General features: G+C 36.2%; 1 protein-coding gene across 3 annotated transcripts in view; it reads right to left on the reverse strand.

Annotated features, from left to right (window-relative positions):
• NDUFS1 (NADH:ubiquinone oxidoreductase core subunit S1) overlaps positions 1–18,196 on the reverse strand; it is a 30,155-nt gene that overhangs the window by 7,494 nt on the left and 4,465 nt on the right. For all 3 annotated transcript variants that reach the window (XM_061382444.1, XM_061382438.1, XM_061382451.1), the window contains exons 4-14: positions 16,924–17,031; positions 16,208–16,284; positions 15,491–15,572; positions 15,269–15,399; positions 14,638–14,823; positions 12,157–12,291; positions 11,368–11,482; positions 9,577–9,722; positions 9,099–9,227; positions 5,508–5,637; positions 1,688–1,848 (exon numbers count right to left, since the gene is read on the reverse strand). In XM_061382444.1, coding sequence (XP_061238428.1) covers positions 1,688–1,848; positions 5,508–5,637; positions 9,099–9,227; positions 9,577–9,722; positions 11,368–11,482; positions 12,157–12,291; positions 14,638–14,823; positions 15,269–15,399; positions 15,491–15,572; positions 16,208–16,284; positions 16,924–17,031 — 1,400 coding nt within the window. The remainder of the gene's footprint in view (positions 1–1,687; positions 1,849–5,507; positions 5,638–9,098; positions 9,228–9,576; positions 9,723–11,367; positions 11,483–12,156; positions 12,292–14,637; positions 14,824–15,268; positions 15,400–15,490; positions 15,573–16,207; positions 16,285–16,923; positions 17,032–18,196) is intronic.

Genomic DNA, 18,196 nt, shown 5'->3' on the forward strand with positions numbered 1-18,196 from the left:
GGCATTAGTGCTCTCCATAATCAAAGCTCACAAATGACAGAAGATAAATAAGAAATTCTCCCTAAACACAGGAAAAGTGAGAAAAATTATGAGAGAGAAGAGACAAAAGTCTGAAGGGCCAACCAGTGCAGAATAAATAGAAGCTTCTGCATGAGAGCAAACAACAGTGTAGAAGTAGACAAACTGGCTTTTTCTGAACTTACACGAAAAAACAAAAACTTTCAATTTGAAAATGGAGAGTTCTATGATATCCCAGGCAAAGGTGATGTCAAACAAATGTCACTTAGTTATACCCCGGAATAATTTTTTTTTTTCTGACCAGGCTGTACTGCGGAGCATATGGGATCATAGTTTCCTGACAAAGGATTGAACCTGTGTTCCCTGCACTGGAAGCATGAAGTCTTAACCACTGGACTGCCAGGGAAGTCCCTCTAGGAATCCAAAGGGTGGGCAGGCAGACAAGAACACATACATACATAAAACCAAGTTCTCAGAGACAAAAAACCACACAACAAAACAGATTAGATGAGATCCTCTCTAAAATGTGAAAGGCAGGGTGAAAAGAATACTGAGTATTAAAGGAAAAAAATCTGTGATTTACGTATTTAGCCAAGTGGTCCTTGGTGAAAAGGAACCATAAAGACATCATTAGACACGCACAAATTTTTCTTAAAAAAGTTATTATGTTATTGTTTTTCAGACAAAAACAGAAACAAAAAATATTAATAAAGACATATGTTCAAAAGTGAATTAAAAATAAGAAAATAACTAGTCTCTTTTCTATTCTAAAAATTGTGGCTAGAAAGATCTGGAAGTGATCAATGCAAATAAATGATTTAAAAAATAGAAGTTTTAAAAAAATGTTTACATGATGACCTACGATGCCAAATTAATCTATTAAGAGGGGAAATGTAACACTGAAATGAATGTTTAAGAATGCATTTGAATACTTTTAAAATAAAAAAATTTTATTATCATGGAGTGTTTATTTTATTGTTGTTTAGTTGCCCAGTCATGTGCAACTCTTTGTGACCCCATAGATTCTCCGGGCAAAAATACTGGAGTAGATTGCCATTTCCTTTCTCTGGAGGAGGGGGTCTTCCCAACCCAGGGATCGAACCTGCACCTCTTCTTTGCATCTCCTGCACTGCAGGCGGATTCTTTACTACTGAGCAATGGGGGAAGCCCACTGAGTGTTTACCCTCAATCTTTAAACAAATCTGAAGATTCGAAAAGTAACACTTAAGGTAGAAAGAATTGTGTGAAATGGGAAACTCGTTCGCTAATGCAAAATTGGTACAATCTTTCTAAAATAAGTTGGAAATATGCATTAAAAACCTCAAAAATGTTTATCCTGTTCACTGCAATAGTTCTACTTTCAGAACAATTCTACTTTATATTTATAAAGAATTTATAATCACAGGAGGAAATTCTTGTTTCAATTTTTGAACCCAGTATATGAATATGATATAAATTTTCAAGATTTTTTCTAGCACTTACCACAATTTGGATATTTTAAATATTATTTATTATCTTGGGTTCTTCTCACACAAAATAAAAGTTGCTATTTCACATCTGCTACTGAGATAATGTCACTAAATATTAATTTGTTTTAAAAATAAATGTGACGGTGTACAGGAACACATATACACACAATTACAGATTACAAAACAACTATTTAACTTACCTATGAAGGATATTCATAACTTTCCAATCACCAGTAACACCACTACTTGTCCGAATCTTCTGAGCAATGTTGGAAACAGCTGCAAGAATTGCTGCACCATCATTTCTTTGGAGTGCAGAACTGCCTAAAACCACCATTGGTTTTTTAGCTTCCTGTAGGACCTATTTTTAAGAAGAACTTTGAATTAAAAAAAAATTAGAAGTAACTAAATCTAACCAAATTTGTATCTACAATATGCTGTCCCAAGCTTTAGTTCTAAGATGAACATTGTGATTTGCTAGTCAACATATGGATATACATACAAACCGGATTTACTCAAAAACCTCTTGCCAAAGCTACTGTGAAGTAGCTAAATGAATATTAGATAAAGTAGTTTCAATAAGGAAGCACTGGGAATAAAAGCCTGAGTCAAACATCCTTTAGTCAGAATGACTATGGATAGGTCCCAGAAAAAACTGGAGAATATGTGCACAGAGGTTCAGATGATACAACGTTTAACAAGAGAAATCAAGCTGAAGTACCATGTCTACCGTCTTCCATCTACTTTCTATGTTCCAGACAGAGGGGAAAAGGTAGGGAAAGCAACGGACATAGATCACAATGCAGAATACTTTAAGGGCTTTGCTTTAAACCACAGTAACTACCTGAATATCAGAAACTGAGAAGGAATGCATCCCAAGTGCAAAAGAAACTACAGATATGGTGGAGAACAGAAAAATTAGCAGTAAAGCTGTAGATTGTTACAGTTCATTCCCCTGCCCATCCATTCTGTGATAAAGGGCTGGTCCCAATCAATCAATCAGCATGAAAATCATTTCTAGATACTACAAAGAAGAGGCCATTCATCTTAAGAGGAGTTTCCCAAGGAAAAGTGAAGAGTTTTCAATAGCCTTAAAAAATGAGAAACAGTTTTCAACAGCCTCAAAGAAAATGAAATATTTTTAAAAAGAGCTCAGAGAAGTTACATGATAGACAATATCATAGAGGATTTTCATCAGAAAGTTCAAGAACTAAAAGATAAACAAAGCAGAGGTGAACATCATTCCAGAAACAACAAAAACCAAAATTTAACATGAGTGTAAATACAGGAGCAAGAACTATATAGGAAATTATATAAAACAAATTGAAAAAGAACAGAGAAATAAAGAAATAAGTGACAGAAAAGATAGAAAAAGGGATCCAATATCTGCATTAAGAGTTCTTAACAAACTAGAAGTTACTTCCATTAGAAGTTACTTCCATTAGAAGTTACTAATGGAAAATACATCTAAATCTATTATAAAAGAAAACTTTCCTGAAGAACACTCATCACCTTCTGGGGAATGGGGAAGGGAACTATAGAGAAGAGAGGGCTTCTTCTCAATAAAATTTTTAAAAAAATATTTTTGATGCTAGTAATAATAGAGATGTTATTCAAAACTGACAACAAAGGAGTTGGGTTTGGCTGCTTTGTCCCCTCACACTTGACTTCTTCATGCCTACATCCGGAGGTGTAAGCAAAGCAACCATCTTGACATCATGAGGAGAGGCTCACACACAAACACATGTGAGTGAACCAGTACACTGAGGACAGCAAGCAGGAGGGCAGGCTCCTGCCTTGAATAGATCCTTGGACAGCTGCACGATATGTCAAACTTCAGCATCACTGTTATGTGAGAAACAGAAACCTTTCTTATATTTTTTTAAATAATCACTAGCCCACACACCACATACAAGCACACACACAACTCCTAAAATAAAGAGAATCTTGAGTATTCAAAATTAAGGAGGCAGCATATCCCATTAAAAAAAAAAAAGGGTATGGAACCACCATCATTAAGATATATTCTAGTGAAGTCACTAAATTTCAAAGATAAAAAACCAAGTACGAAATAGCAACAAAAATGTATCTAGACAACAACAACAGGACAGGGTTGAAACAGAATAATACCTCAAATCAGGATTCTCCACAATAACAAAAGGCAATGTCTAGACTTCCCTGGTGGTCCAGTGGCTAAGACTCTGTCCTCCCAAAGCAGGGGGCCAGGGCTCAATCCCTGGTTGGGGAACTAGATCCCACATGCCACAACTAAGAGTTCGCATGCCACAGTAAAAGATCCTGCATGCTGCAACTAAGACCCGGCACAGCCAAATAAATACATTAATTTAAAGGGGGAGGGTGGGCCCATATCTATAAAGTTCAGAGGGAAAAACAGAAGTATAACCCAAGATCTTTACATTCTGCCAAGGCTCTCGTCAGGAATAAAATAAACATTTTCAAGCAAGAAAGAACTTAAGAAATGGTGTACCTACATCTCTTGGGAAAAAAAAGAAATAAAAAGCCTAAAAGCTCTAAATTTAAGGTGGCAAATGAAAAAAAAATTAAATAAGGAATTTAGTAATGAAAAGGTCATATAAAAAGACCAGTGAAATTTCTTTAAAGAATAATAACTCTTGCTGTAAAGAAAGACTTCACTGAAGTTTAAAATTTAATTCTTTCAGTTTCACATCATTTTCTTTTCTGATAACTTCAAGTAAAATTAAACTCTGGTTGAAAAAAAAAAAAGGCAGAGTCCCAGAGAATAGCAAGGAGAGATAAGAAAGTGTTCCTAGGTGATCAATGCAAAGAAACAGAGAAAAACAATAGAATGGGAAAGACTAGAGACTTCTTCAAGAGAATCAGAGATACCAAGGGAACATTTCATGCAAAGACGGGCATAATAAAGGACAGAAATGGTATGGACCTAACAGATGCAGAAGGTATTTAGAAGAGATGACAAGAATACATAGAACTATACTAAAAAGATCTTAGTGGTCCAAATAACCACAATGGTGTGATCACTCACCTAGAGCCAGATATCCTGGAATGTGAAGTCAAGTGGGCCTTAGGAAGCATCACTACAAACAAAGCTAGTGGAGGTGATGGAATTCCAGCTGAGTTATTTCAAATCCTAAAAGATGATGCCATTAAATTGCTACACACAATATGCCAGCAAATTTGGAAAACTCAGCAGTGGTCACAGGACTGGAAAAGGTCAGTTTTCATTCGAATCCCCCAAAAATGCAATATCAAAGAATGTTCAAACTACTGCACAACTGCACTCATCTCACACGCTAGCAAAGTAATGCTCAAAATTCTCCAAGCCAGGCTTCAGCAGTACGTGAACCATGAACTTCCAGATGTTCAAGCTGGATTTAGAAAAGGCAGAGAACCAGAGATCAAATTGCCAACATCCGTTGGATCATCAAAAAAGCAAGAGAGTTCCAAAAAAACATCTACTTCTGCATTATTGACTATGCCAAAGCCTTTGACTGTGTGCATCATGACAAACTGTGGAAAATTCTTAAAGAGATGGGAATACCACACCACCTGACCTGCCTCCTAAGAAACCTGTACGCAGGTCAAGAAGCAACAGTTAAAACTAGACATGGAACGACAGACTGATTCCAAATTGGGAAAGCAGTTTCCCTTGACATATATTCCCAATGGCTGTATATCGTCATCCTGATTATTTAACTTATAGCCTGCATGCTGTAGTCCATGGGATCGCAGAGTCGAACACAACTGAGCAATTGAACTGAACTGAAATAAAAATGTAGAGTATGATTTCATTTTTTTGCTTACCTATCTATCCTTCTTTCTCTATATAAATGAGAGATGACCATAGGACGTTTCATCAACAGTTGTTTGTAGTAGGATTTTTTATTATGTTTACTTTCTTATATATTATTTTCTATATTGCAATCTCATAGTTATCACGAAAATAATAAATTAAAAAAATAAGACTTAAAAATCACATACATATAACTTAAAAATCTTATACATGTAACTTAAGAGCACCTGGCTGAATGGATGGCTACCCGAAGCAATGTCTTGAAGAATTTTGGGAGAATCTCCCAGATGGTCATATCTGTAAGTGAGATCCACTGGGCTGCCTATAAGGGCCACTTTTAAGTCATTATGAAGCCAGCTGAAATAAAAACAATGAAGTTTTTAGAACTAAATCACTAAGTCGGTACAGTTATTGGTCTCATCAATGCTAAGTGCTACATCTATTTAAATTAAAAAATGTTAAAAAGCATTAAAGCTTTCCCCAAACATTAACAGATATTATTGTGTATTTTTCAAAATAAAGTGTAAAAATACAGGTATACCTGTGTTTGGTTGCAGACCGCAACAATAAAGCAAATATCTCAATAAAGCAAGTCCCACAAAGTTTTTGCTTTCCCAGGGCATATACAAGTTATGTTTATACTACACTGTAGCTTATTAAGTGTATAAAAAGTATTATGTCAAAAAAATAATATATACACCTTAATTAAAAAATACTTTATACTGAAAAAAAATACTTTATTGCTAAAAAATGCTAACCATCATATGAACGTTTAGCGAGTGGAAATCTTTTTGCTGGTAGAGACGCTTGCCTCAATGTTGAAGGCTGCTGAATAATCAGGATGGTGGTTCACTTAAGATTAGGGTGGCTGTGGCAGTTTCTTAAATAAGACAACAGTGAAGTTTACTGTATCAATTAACTCTTCCTTTCACAAGCAATTTTTCTGTAGGATGCAGTGCTGTTTGATGGCATTTTATCCACAGTAGAAATTCTTTCAAAACTGGGAGTCAATCCTCTCAAATCCAGCTGCTGCTTTATCAACTTAAGTGTATGTCACATTCTAAATCCACTGTTATTACTTCTACAATTTCTTTATAGAATCTTCACCAGGAGTAGATCCTATATCAGGAAATAACTTTCTTTTTGCTTATCCTTAAGAAGCAACTCCTCATCCATTAAAGTTTTATCATGAGATCACAGCAATTTAGTCACATCTTCAGATCTCACTAATAATTCTAACCCTCTATTTCCACCATATTTGCAGGTACTTCAACTGAAGCCTCTCAAAGTCATCCAGGAGGGTTGGAATCAACTTCTTCCAAACTCTTTTTTAACACTGATATCTTGACCTCTTCCCAAGACTCAATGTTCTTATTGGCATCTAGCATAGTGAATCTTTTCCAGGTTTTCAATTTACTTTGCCCAAATCCATCAGCAGAATCCTATATATGGCAGCTTCAGCCTTCTGAATAAGTATTCCTCAAATAATAAGACTTGAAAATTGAATTACTCCTTAATCCATGAGCTGCAGAATGGATGCTGTCTTAGCAGACACAAAACAAGATTAATCTCATTGTATATCTTCATCAGAGTTTTTGGGTGATCAGGTACAATTATCAGTTAGCAGTATCTTGAATCCTGAGCAGTAGGTCTCAACAATGGACTTAAAATAGTCAGTAAACCATAATGCAAACAGATGTGCTGTCAATGAGGCTTTGTTGTTCCATTTATCAAGCACAAGCAGAACAGGTTTAGCAAAATTCTCAAGAGCCCTAGGATTTTCAGAATGGTAAGTTGAGCACTGGCTTCAACTTAAAGTCATCAGGAACATTAACCCCTCACACAGCCTATCCTTTGAAGCTCTGAAGCCAGGCACTAATTTCTCCTCTCTAGCTATTAAAGTTCTAGGTGGCACATTTTTCCAATAAAAGGCTGTTTCGTCTACACTGAAAATCTGTTGTTCACTGCAGCCACCTTCATTATCTTAGCTAGACCTCTGGGTGACTCGCTGCAGTTTCTACATTAGCACTGGCTGCTTCAACTTGTACCTTTATGTTATGGAGACAGCTTCCTGCCCTAAATCTCATGAACCAACCTCTGCTAGTTTTAACTTCTCTTCTGTAGCTTCTTTACCTTTAGAAATGAAGAGAGTTAGGGCCTTGCTTTGGATTAGGCTTTGAGGGAATGTCATGGCTGGTCTGATCTTCAATCCAGACCACTCAAACTTTATCCACATTAGCAATCAGGTTGTTTTGCTTTCTTATCATGCACTGCGCACTTTGGAGTAGCACTTTAAATCTCCTCTGCAGTCATGACATGATTGTTTGGCACAAGAGGTCTGTTTTTTGGCCTATCTATGCTTTCAATATCCCTCCTTCAATAAGTTTAATATTTCTAGCTTTTGATTTAAAGTAAGATGTACAAGACTTCCTTTCACCTGAACACTTATAAGCCACTGTAGGTTATTAATTGACCTACTCTCCACACTGTTGTGTCTCGGAATAAGGAGACCCAAGGAGAGGGAGAAACACGAAGGACTGGCCAGTTGGCAGAGTGATCAAAAGACATCAACATCTACTGATTAATTTCACCATATTATATGGATACGGCCTATGGTGCCCCCAAACAATTAAAAGAGTAACAGCAAAGATCACCATAATAAAATGTAGTAATAATAAAAATGTTTGAAATATTGTGAGAGTTATCAAAATATGACACAGAGACACAAATGAGAAAATGCTGTTGGAAAATAGCACTGAAAGACTTACTCGACCAACAGCTGCCATAAACTTTAAATCTGCAAAAAACAGACTATATCTGCAAAGTGCGATAAAGCAAAGTATAACAAAATAAGGTAAGTCTGCACACACCAAGTAAAGTCAATGAATTAACTTGCTGTGTTAGAATGCTAACTCTAAGCTAGCTATAAACAGACTTTAATTTTAGAATAAGTGATGTTTTTATTTTGCCATATTTACACAGCAGAGTCCTAATTATCTGTTAAGATCATTTAAATAAAAGTTCATAAAAAACAAACTACATCATTCATATTTATTGTCTACTGACAACGAAGTATGGATCCAGCTCCTCCAAAAATATTAATAAATGTGGTGACCATATATTCTGGTTTGTGAGAGACAGTAGGGGTTTTTAACCTGTCACCCTGGAATAAAAAAATCCCTTTTCTACTCCCAACACTGTCCCAGTTTAGACAATCAACTATATGGTTGAGCTATTACAAGTCTCTAAGATATAAAAAGATAGAGAGGCATTCTACAAAATATCTGGCCTGTAGTCTTAAAAAAAAAAGTCAAAATGGAAAAAATTATGGAAATTTTGGAAACAATTATGGAAAAAATTCAGTGAAATTTAAGCACAAATAGATAATAATACTGTATCAATACTAAATTCTTAATTAAATAAAGAATCAAATTCCTAAATGGAGAATGTCCTTGTCCTTAGGAAACCCACACAGACGTGTTTAGTTTGGGATTAAAAGGGCATCATGTATACAATCTACTTTCAAATGATTATGTTCACACAAATATATAGATGGAGAGAGAAGAAAAAAATATAAACATTAGCACTGATTAATCTGTGTGAACACTACACAAACGTGGGTATACAAAGTTGAGTTATTTCAAACTAAAAAAATGATCAGCAGGGAAGAAGTGGGAAATGGAGCTGTTAGAAACTGCCCTTCAATTATCTTTTGGAATCTTACTCCCACTATTAGGAATCAGCTAAGACAGTCATTTTTCATATATAAAACAAATTATCATGTAAATGTTTTTAAAACCCAGAATATTATTACAAACCTCTTTCGAATTCTAGCATTAAATAGCGGTGCCTCAAAACGTGGATTTGTACCAACTAGAAGGACAACATCTGCCTCCTCCACACCAGCGATTGTAGTATTAAGAAGATAATTGGAACGTAGATCTGTGCTAGAAACATAAAATATAAAATCCAAGTTTATTTTAAAATTAATACACACTGACAATCCATGAAATACTCTGTCATTAAACCCACAGCTCACTGCCTGACAAAAAATTTTTTGAAATAGTCTTAAACTGCATCAAAGGTTCAAATACTTTATTAATAATTAGATTTTCTAATAGCTCCTGGTTTGACTTTGGTCTATATGTGAAAATAACCAGGAGGTATGTTGGAGTATCCAAGTTGTCACATGTAAGTCACTGATGCCACAGATGTGTTGGTTTAAACACAACCTATAAACAGAAGGAAAAAAAGAAAGAAAACAGAACACCTAGATCCTAGCCTCAAATTTCTCACCCAGCTCCTGCGGTGGGGAAGACCTCTTCAGTGCACAGCGTGTCAGAATCCACTCTATTAAGTAAATCTTTGAGAGCTATGAGGGCTTCAGCATCCACCAAGCCACCTGCAATTGCTGCCACATCATTGCCTTGAAAGCTCTGCAACTAGAAATGGATGAAAAGGCTATCACCAAGAAACCTTCGTTCAGAAAAAGACCAGTGACTCATTCAGAAAACAAAACAATAACGTCATTTTCAAGTAAAATAAAAGCAACAAACTTCTGACAAAAAAGCTTTTTACACTAATTAGTCTGAAAGTGAGAAGCAGAAAGTGTATGTGGGGCCAAGAATAACATCTGCTTGTAATAAAAGTTGTTTGCTTTAAATTAGGAACAAAAGGCCTCAAAATGATGTCAGGAAGATGAAGACTTCGGAGTTATATAGCCAAATACAATCTTCTGAAGCATCTGTCATTCCTTCAAGCCCTTTATGTATTTTGCTCTGGCAAGCCTGTTCGTGGCTCATCTACTAAAGAGACCATCAAAAGCATTCTTCATTCCTGGTAGTGTGTTCGATCCCTAGCATTTGTCTTTTGTTTTTTCTTAGAATTTCCATCTCTCTCTGCTAACATTGTTCATCCATTTTTGTATGCAGTCTTCTCTTTCCAATATAGTCTTTTAACATTTTAGTCATAGTTTAAAAAATACCTGGTCTGATACATCCAATATTCTTGTCACAGATGACTCCGGGTCTAATGCTTATTCAGTCTCCTGTGTTTTTACCTTTTAGTATGCCTTGAAAGTCATTGCTCAAAGATGGATGTGATGTACTGGGTAAAAGGAACTGAGCTAACAGGTGTTTAGTAAATATGGTGGTGAGGTTGAGTGGGCAGGGGAAGTATTTTCTAGTCCTATGATTAGGTTTTAGTCTCTCAATGAGCCTGTGCCAGTGAACTTTCAGTTTCTCTCATCCCCTCCCCCACATGGTATAGGACTGCAAGAGGTGGCTGAGGTTAGGTATTTCACTTCTCTCAGGTAGGCTAGGCTCTGATTAGAAACCCAGTAAATTAGGATCAGGGATTCCTAGGTGGTTCAGTGGTAAAGAGTCTGCCTGTCAGTGTGGGAGACTTAGGTTATGACCCTGGGTCAGGAAGATCCTCTGGAGAAGGAAATGGCAACCCACTCCAGCATTATTGCCTGGAAAATCCTGCAGACAGAGGAGCCTGGGGGAGTCCAGAGTCAATGGGGTTGCAAAGAGTCAGATATGACTTAGCAACTAAACAAAGAAGTCATCTTACCTAGGTAATATGGTAGCCCTGGTAGGCATCCCTCCAATGCGCTCTCTCATATATCATCTTCTGCATGACTACCCGAAAGCAACATACAATAATTGCCTGAAGATGCATCTTTTCCTACTAAATGATTGTGGAAATAGGAACCATGTGCTACAATCTTTATATCCCTACATCTAGCATGACGTCAGATGGCTCTCAATAAATGCTTGTTAAAAGGAAGGTAATCCTGGTAAGAGGAAACAAGTTAAGAGAAACAATAACCCCTCTTCATTAGAAAGATGTTCCCTATGGGACTTCGCTCGTGGTCCAGTGTCTAAGACTCTGTGCTCCCAATGCAGGGGGCCTGGGTTCAATCCCTGGTCAGGGAACTAGATCCCACATGCCACAACTAAAGAACCCACATGCAGCAACAAAAATAGAAGATCCTGTGTGCCACAACGAAGACCTGGTACAGCCAAAAAAAAAAATGTGTCCTGGAAACCACAAATACAGTTATTCTATATTTCAATTTTTTACCATTCCAGCTACACGAGAGAGTGCATCCTCCCAGGTGGTATGTGTTAAAAGTCCCTTTTCATTTCTGACCATCGGTTCGGTAAGTCTTTGACGTTTTAGCCCATCATAGGCAAATCTAGATAACAGAAATAACAACATTTGTGGAATCTTTCTAAAAAGGCAACTGTAATTTTCAAATTTAAAATCTAAAAGAAATGTTATTTAAGTACAGTGTTGGTTAAAGGTAATAGAACAATAAATACATGGATACAAATAATCATTCCAGATTTCTTTGGAGATGAATTAATATTTTACAAACATTATCTGAAACTCAAATGCCACCTAAAATGTCTGAGTTCTTATCATTTATTTTCAGCTACCCAAAGAAACTTAAAATTACAATACGTTTGGTAGCTGAGAAAGCCAAATCATTTATAAAACCTGAGTATCTCTAGATATTTCATCAAAATTATGTTATGCAAACTCAAACTTATATTTAGCTTCTATTCTCCAATGAAAGAGAGACAAACTGAAATAGGTTAAATATCTTCATTTACTTCAATTTCTCCATCTAGGAGAAAAAAAGATATTTCTCAATATGAAAACCAGTAAATATGAAAGCCAGTAATATACCTAGGATTATTATTAATGTCAGTTTTATCCAATTCACTATATATCCTAACAATCCAGATTTCAATAGTCTATAAACAGTAATTTGCAAATATAAAAGACTGTTCCTTAAAATGAAAATTATTATAAAATTTCCTTTAAATCTACTGCAAAAGTTAAAGGAAAAAACACAGCATATACCTGGTTTTATCAGAGATCCACTCTTCATTGATGTCCTCATGCATCCTTGGCAAAATCCTCATTACCTCTCCAGTTCTTGTGCTGACCACAATATTACTTCCAACTGCATCCATTACATCAATGGATTCTGTCTTTCTAAGAAAATAAACACATATATTTACTAGCTGATTTTGAGAATAAATGGACAAAGTTTCTGTTACGTGGTTTACCAAAATCAAAAAACTTTACATATACTTTCCTTTCCTTACATATATATACACACACACTCTCATATTTGAGCAGACCATAACACAAAAACAGAAGCCAGTTATCTAAAAGTTATCTAGTTATCTAAAACAGAAGCCAGTTGGAAAGGCTGTAAATAGCCAAACTGTGAAAACTTGACTATCAAAATAAATAAATTTTGGGGTATGGCTGATTAAGGAGCTTGACAAATCCTCCCTCCAAAAGCAAAAATAAAGCTAGACAAAACTGACAAAAGTAACCAACTCAACTCTTTGGAGAGCTAACAAAAGCAAACACATCATGTGAAGGTTTTATGTTTAGAGAAACTGCTGAACTTCTAGAAAGAATGGTGGAAACCAGCGGTGTTCTGGCTTGGGACTATTCTTATTGTCCTTCTCACCACCTTGAACTGGAGGTTCTGGTAGGATGGGGCAAGCTATGAAGACAGGGGATTTTTTCTTGCAGACAAAGACTCACTTGATTTGGAGAAATGTAAAAGCTGTCTGTGGAAGTGATACCTTGGAGGTCACTGAGCTGAGGAAAGTCAAGGACCTACTAGCATGAGGCTGCAGTCACAGGCAGGGTGAGCATTCCTAGAGGAGGCTGCACAAATGTGCAGCTGAGACCAGAGACAGCCCAGGCTATTCACTCTCCTGGACAACACAGAGACCCAAGAGACCTAATGTAAACTATAAGCTGGGCAGACTTGAAAACAGCCTGAACTCTGAATATGCTTTTCTATCCACAAACAAGGGCAACCCACATGGCTCAGTGGTAAAAGAACCTGCCTGCAATGCAGGAGATGCAGGTTCAATTCCTGGGTCAGAAAGATCCCATGGAGAAGGAAATGGCAAACCACTCTTGCCCATATTCTTGCCTGGGAAATTCCATGGACAGAGGAGCCTGGCAGGCTACAGTCTATGGGGTCCCTAAAGAGTCAGACACAACTTAGCAACTAAACAGGAACAACAATCCACACACAGATCCACTGGCAGAGGATGGAAGCTTTACTGGCTCAAAGAATTTGAGCATGATCATTATCTGACTACTAAGCTATACAGAGAAGCAACTCCTAAGAAGCCCTGCTTAAAAATAAAAACAATAATATTAAAATGTTCAATGACAGAAGGAAAGTCATGTTTAAAGATGAAAGGGAAGAACTTCCCTGGTGGTGCAGTGGTTAAGACTCTGAGCTCCCAATGCAGGGGACTGGGGTTCAATCCCTGGTCAGGGAACTACATCTCACATGCCACAACTAAAGATCCTGCATGCCACAGCTAAGACCTGGCACAGCCAAATAAATTAATAAAAATAACTATTAAAACAAAAAAGATTAAAGGGAAATATAAAACCATGAATCAACAAGTGAAGATTCCCAGCGAGGATACAAAAATTAAAAAAAAAAAAAAGAAACAAATTCTGGAGTTGGAAAGTGTAGCTAATAAAAAGCTGACTGTAGCAGTTGAATAGAAGATTTGGGATGGTAAAAGAATGAACCTGATATGATATGTCAACAGAATCCATCTAACCTGAAGAACAAAGAGAGAAAAAGTTTTAAGAAAAATGAATAGTGTCTCAGAGACCTATAGCACATTAAATGTACCATCATATGTATTACAGAGAGGAGAAAAAACTCTCTACTTAAACTTTTGAGTTATGTACTGTCTTTTTTTTATACATAAATACATGGTTCAAAGCCTGGAATTTTAAGATGCTCCCATATACTCTGGTAGGAGTTTAAAATTAGAGGGCAATTTAATATGTTTCTAGAACCTGAAAAGTATTCAAATTTATTTTCAATGATCTATTTAATTTCTTAGTTTATTCAGAAGAATCAGAGATAGAATCAGAGAAAATGTAAATATATTTATCATAGATTTTTAATTATACAGAAATAGAAATAAACTAAAGGTCTAATAAGAACTGATTAAATAATGTATGATTTGTATACACGGTTGAAAGTTTAATATACAATGAGAGGAAACTATAAATTTTTAAAAATCACCACAATCTTACTCTTTGGAAGAAGTAAATAATTTTGTGATTAAGTACTCTAGAATTAATTTCCAAGGAAACAACAACTGACTTGCACAGGTTCATCCTATCTATCTAACAACTTACATTCCAGTAAAAGGGTTTCACTTTAAGCAAACAAAACCTTAGCAGACCAAAACAATTAGAACTCAGGAAGAAAATAAATCTTAAATTTTTTTGAATGATACTGAAGTAAAGGACAAAAAATACAATGATAAATACCTTGTTTCCCAAGGCCGAGCGGTAAAGGCATAGGGCTTAGAAGTCAGGGCACCTACAGGGCAGATGTCAATGATGTTGCCAGAAAGTTCAGACATGAACATCTTTTCAATGTATGTGCCAACTTGCATATCGTTTCCTCTGCCTGTAGTTCCCAAATCATCCACTCCTGCGATCTCACTTGCAAACCTACAGGATAAAAATGCACCAAACAACTGGTCAGACCTGCAAAATTACCTCCTTTCTTATTATTGCAAAGATAATGATTTTCAAAACACTAAGAAGGTTGTTTTCAATGGTAAGTGCAGTCCCTGAATAAAAATTAATAATAAATGCTGGCATTTGAGGTGTAACACACATACAGAAAATTGTACAAATCCATGTGTACAGCTCAACAAGTTATCATAAAGTTAATGCTTGTAGATTCTGATTTTTAAATCCAACTGAAGTTGCTGTTAACTAAAACTGAAAACTTTTTCACTCTATTGGCTTATGTAAAAAACAACCAATACAACATCCCTCTTTTCTACCAAATAAAAGTTGCTATCCTTTCCAGTGTTATTATTCCACCAAGTTTTGTGAATATCAGGGCTAAGAATACAAATGATATTCCAAGAGACAGAAAAATAATTACCTGATGCAGCGAGTACACTGTATACACCTAGTCATAATGGTTTTTACCAACGGCCCAATGTTCTTGTCCTCCACAGCACGTTTCCCCTCTAAAAACCGGCTCCTATCACTTCCAAACATCATGGACTGGTCCTTAAGTAGATTACAAAAGAGTCAACCTAATTTTGCTAACAAAATTAAAACCTGAGACAACCAAAAGAATTAAGAAATTAAGACTACATACCTGCAGATCACATTCACCTCCCTGGTCACAAATAGGACAGTCCAGTGGGTGATTTGCTAATAAGAACTCCATCACACCTTCTCTGTACAGAAAATCGTAATATGTAAACTTAAGTAAATTGCTGGCATTCAAAATGGTTTACATATAGGGTATTTAAATAACCGTGACAGATGTATGTTCTCATACAGTTAGTATGGATTTTATATTTACTATCAGAAACACCACTGTTAATTATCATAAAAGTAATATTAAACACATAATTTAAAAAATGTTTATGAATCTGGAATAAAATATCATTAGAGAACCTAGAAAATTATGAGTTTTAACAACACAGAATTATCAAAAGTTGCTGAATGGGCCTCAGAAAACTCAGGCATTAATTCAGAAAAACATGAACGCAAAGCAAAAACAAACACAACCAGTGCCAGTACAGTTCAGTATCCTTGCAATAATCTCAGCTCAGTAAGCCCCAGACTCACTGCCATCACAGGCTGAGCAGAGTTCTAAACGGGGGTTTTTAATGCTGATTCCAATACAGACTCAAAAACATAAACACCTGACTTCACCTCCTCTATGTGTACTTACTTCCAACTGCTGCTAGAAACACAACTTCCTCAGAGTCTGATACTGAATTTCTCATCTATGGGAAGGTCTACATATTGAAATGTTCAATTTTCTGCCAAGAAAAGTCACTATGCTGAGTTAACAGTAAAGTACCTGGCTTTCTTAGTTTTCTCAGAGTTTGTCAGGATATTCCAACCTTTCATTACTGGCATGGCACAAGCAGCTACAACCTGGAATTTCAATGGAGAAATCTCTAAGTATTTGTAATTATATAAATTTTATTTGTAATTATGAAAACAAGCAAAGAACAGAATATTTTTGAAGACTGAGTGTTTTAGTTTTCATGTTTATAATATGATAGTCTGGCACTTTACATTTCTCTTAAAAATAAGACATCATCTTAATTTTATTATAATAATTAAGATGATTTTTTAATAAGAGGCTCTGAAACAGAACATCAAATAACTGTTTTGATGAGCAGGCACTACTGAACTAAAACTGCATAAACCAAAACAGAGTTAAATTGAACGTGAACCTTTTCACTGCAACCCTTTTCTCTAGTGAAAAATGGCACAGCATAAGCACTTCCAATGTTGTGTGTCATACAGTCACTTGGAAATACTGACTGCTCTAAGAAGGTCCCTTTAATTTCTAAACATTACAATTATATAGGACTTGCGCTTATAAAGTACAATGTGTTTCCAGTTGTGAAATGAAGAGAATCAATCACACAGAAAATAAATTTATAGATAGAAGTAAACAGGACCAGACTCTTGGTTACAACAATATTGATTTTAAATAAAGTTTGCTACATAATTTAAAGTTTTCTACCTTCTACAGCATAGTGTGTAATTTTAGGCATTAAGTACCTTAGGAGCTTTCTCAATTTCAACAAGGCACATCCTGCAGTTTCCAGCAACAGACAACCTTTCGTGATAACAGAATCGAGGAATCTGCATGCCAACCTTCTCACAAGCCTAGAGGAGAAAGTAAAAAATATTTGCACTAGAATAACCTGACCTTCCTGTGTCTTATCTAAAACACAGGAAAAAGAAAACAAACAAAAATCAAACAAGAAAAAAATGAAGCCATCCACTACTTATCTAATTACTCCAATCCAAATATCTGCATCTTCATTCCACCTTCATCCTCAAAGAGATTTCCCTCCTTTTCTTTATTCTTGACTCCAACCTTTGTCTGCTCTGAAGATACCTCTTTAAAGATCCTCACCATGCCTAAAAACTGGATAAAGCATCCTCAGACTGTGCTTGACTACTCACTTGTCCTCTGAACCATTCTCTACAAAGATTCCTCCTTCGAACTCTGTCCCAGTGGTTTCATGTCCCTGGATTTCCTCATTGACTAGCTCTCCTCCTTTAGATTAGACTTCATTTCACACCATCTAGGTGACTATAATCTGGTTCTGTCTTTGGCCCCATATATCCCGCCCAGGACTCCCCACTGTTGGCTAAGGGCTCTTCTCAGTTCCCATTTGCCTAGTGAGGGGGATTAGTTCAGCTCTGCCAATTATCCCTGCTCCTTCGCTGAGCCTATAAATGCACTTAAATTTCGAGAGTTAGTTATTCCATCCTTAGCCCTCACTCAAAAGCAATCTCATCAATTTTCAATATTTTTAACAACTTGATAAAAATGCACCAAGTCTTCCTGTGTGCTAGATGCAGTGGGTCAACTGTCCCCACCTTCACACTAGCCCATTTTACATACTGATTACATTCGAACCTTCATCTGCAATCCTGACAGTCTTCCACTTCTTTAGATGTAGGTAGGCATTTACATGTGCATGTTCTTTAGACAGTTAAAATTCAATCTATTTCCGTTTCCTACTTCTCCAGGGGATCTTCCCCACCCAGGGATTTTATCCGGGTTTCCCGCATTGCAGGCAGATTCTTTATCATCTGAGCCACAGGCAAGCCCTGTCCCCTCCTACATATCCCCAAATAAGATAACGAAGCCAGAAATCACAAAAACTCCTCTGCTCTTCATCATTCCTAAAGGCCTGTCTATCTACATCTCACTCTCTCATGAATATACTCTTTTGTTTCCATTTCCATTGCCACTATTTTGGCCCTTCTCATTTCCTGCTCCACTAATGCAAGATATACTCTATCCTTGTCTCATTCT

This window comes from Bos javanicus, chromosome 2 (genome assembly GCF_032452875.1).
Source record: "Bos javanicus breed banteng chromosome 2, ARS-OSU_banteng_1.0, whole genome shotgun sequence".
NCBI classification, from domain to species: domain Eukaryota; kingdom Metazoa; phylum Chordata; class Mammalia; order Artiodactyla; family Bovidae; genus Bos; species Bos javanicus.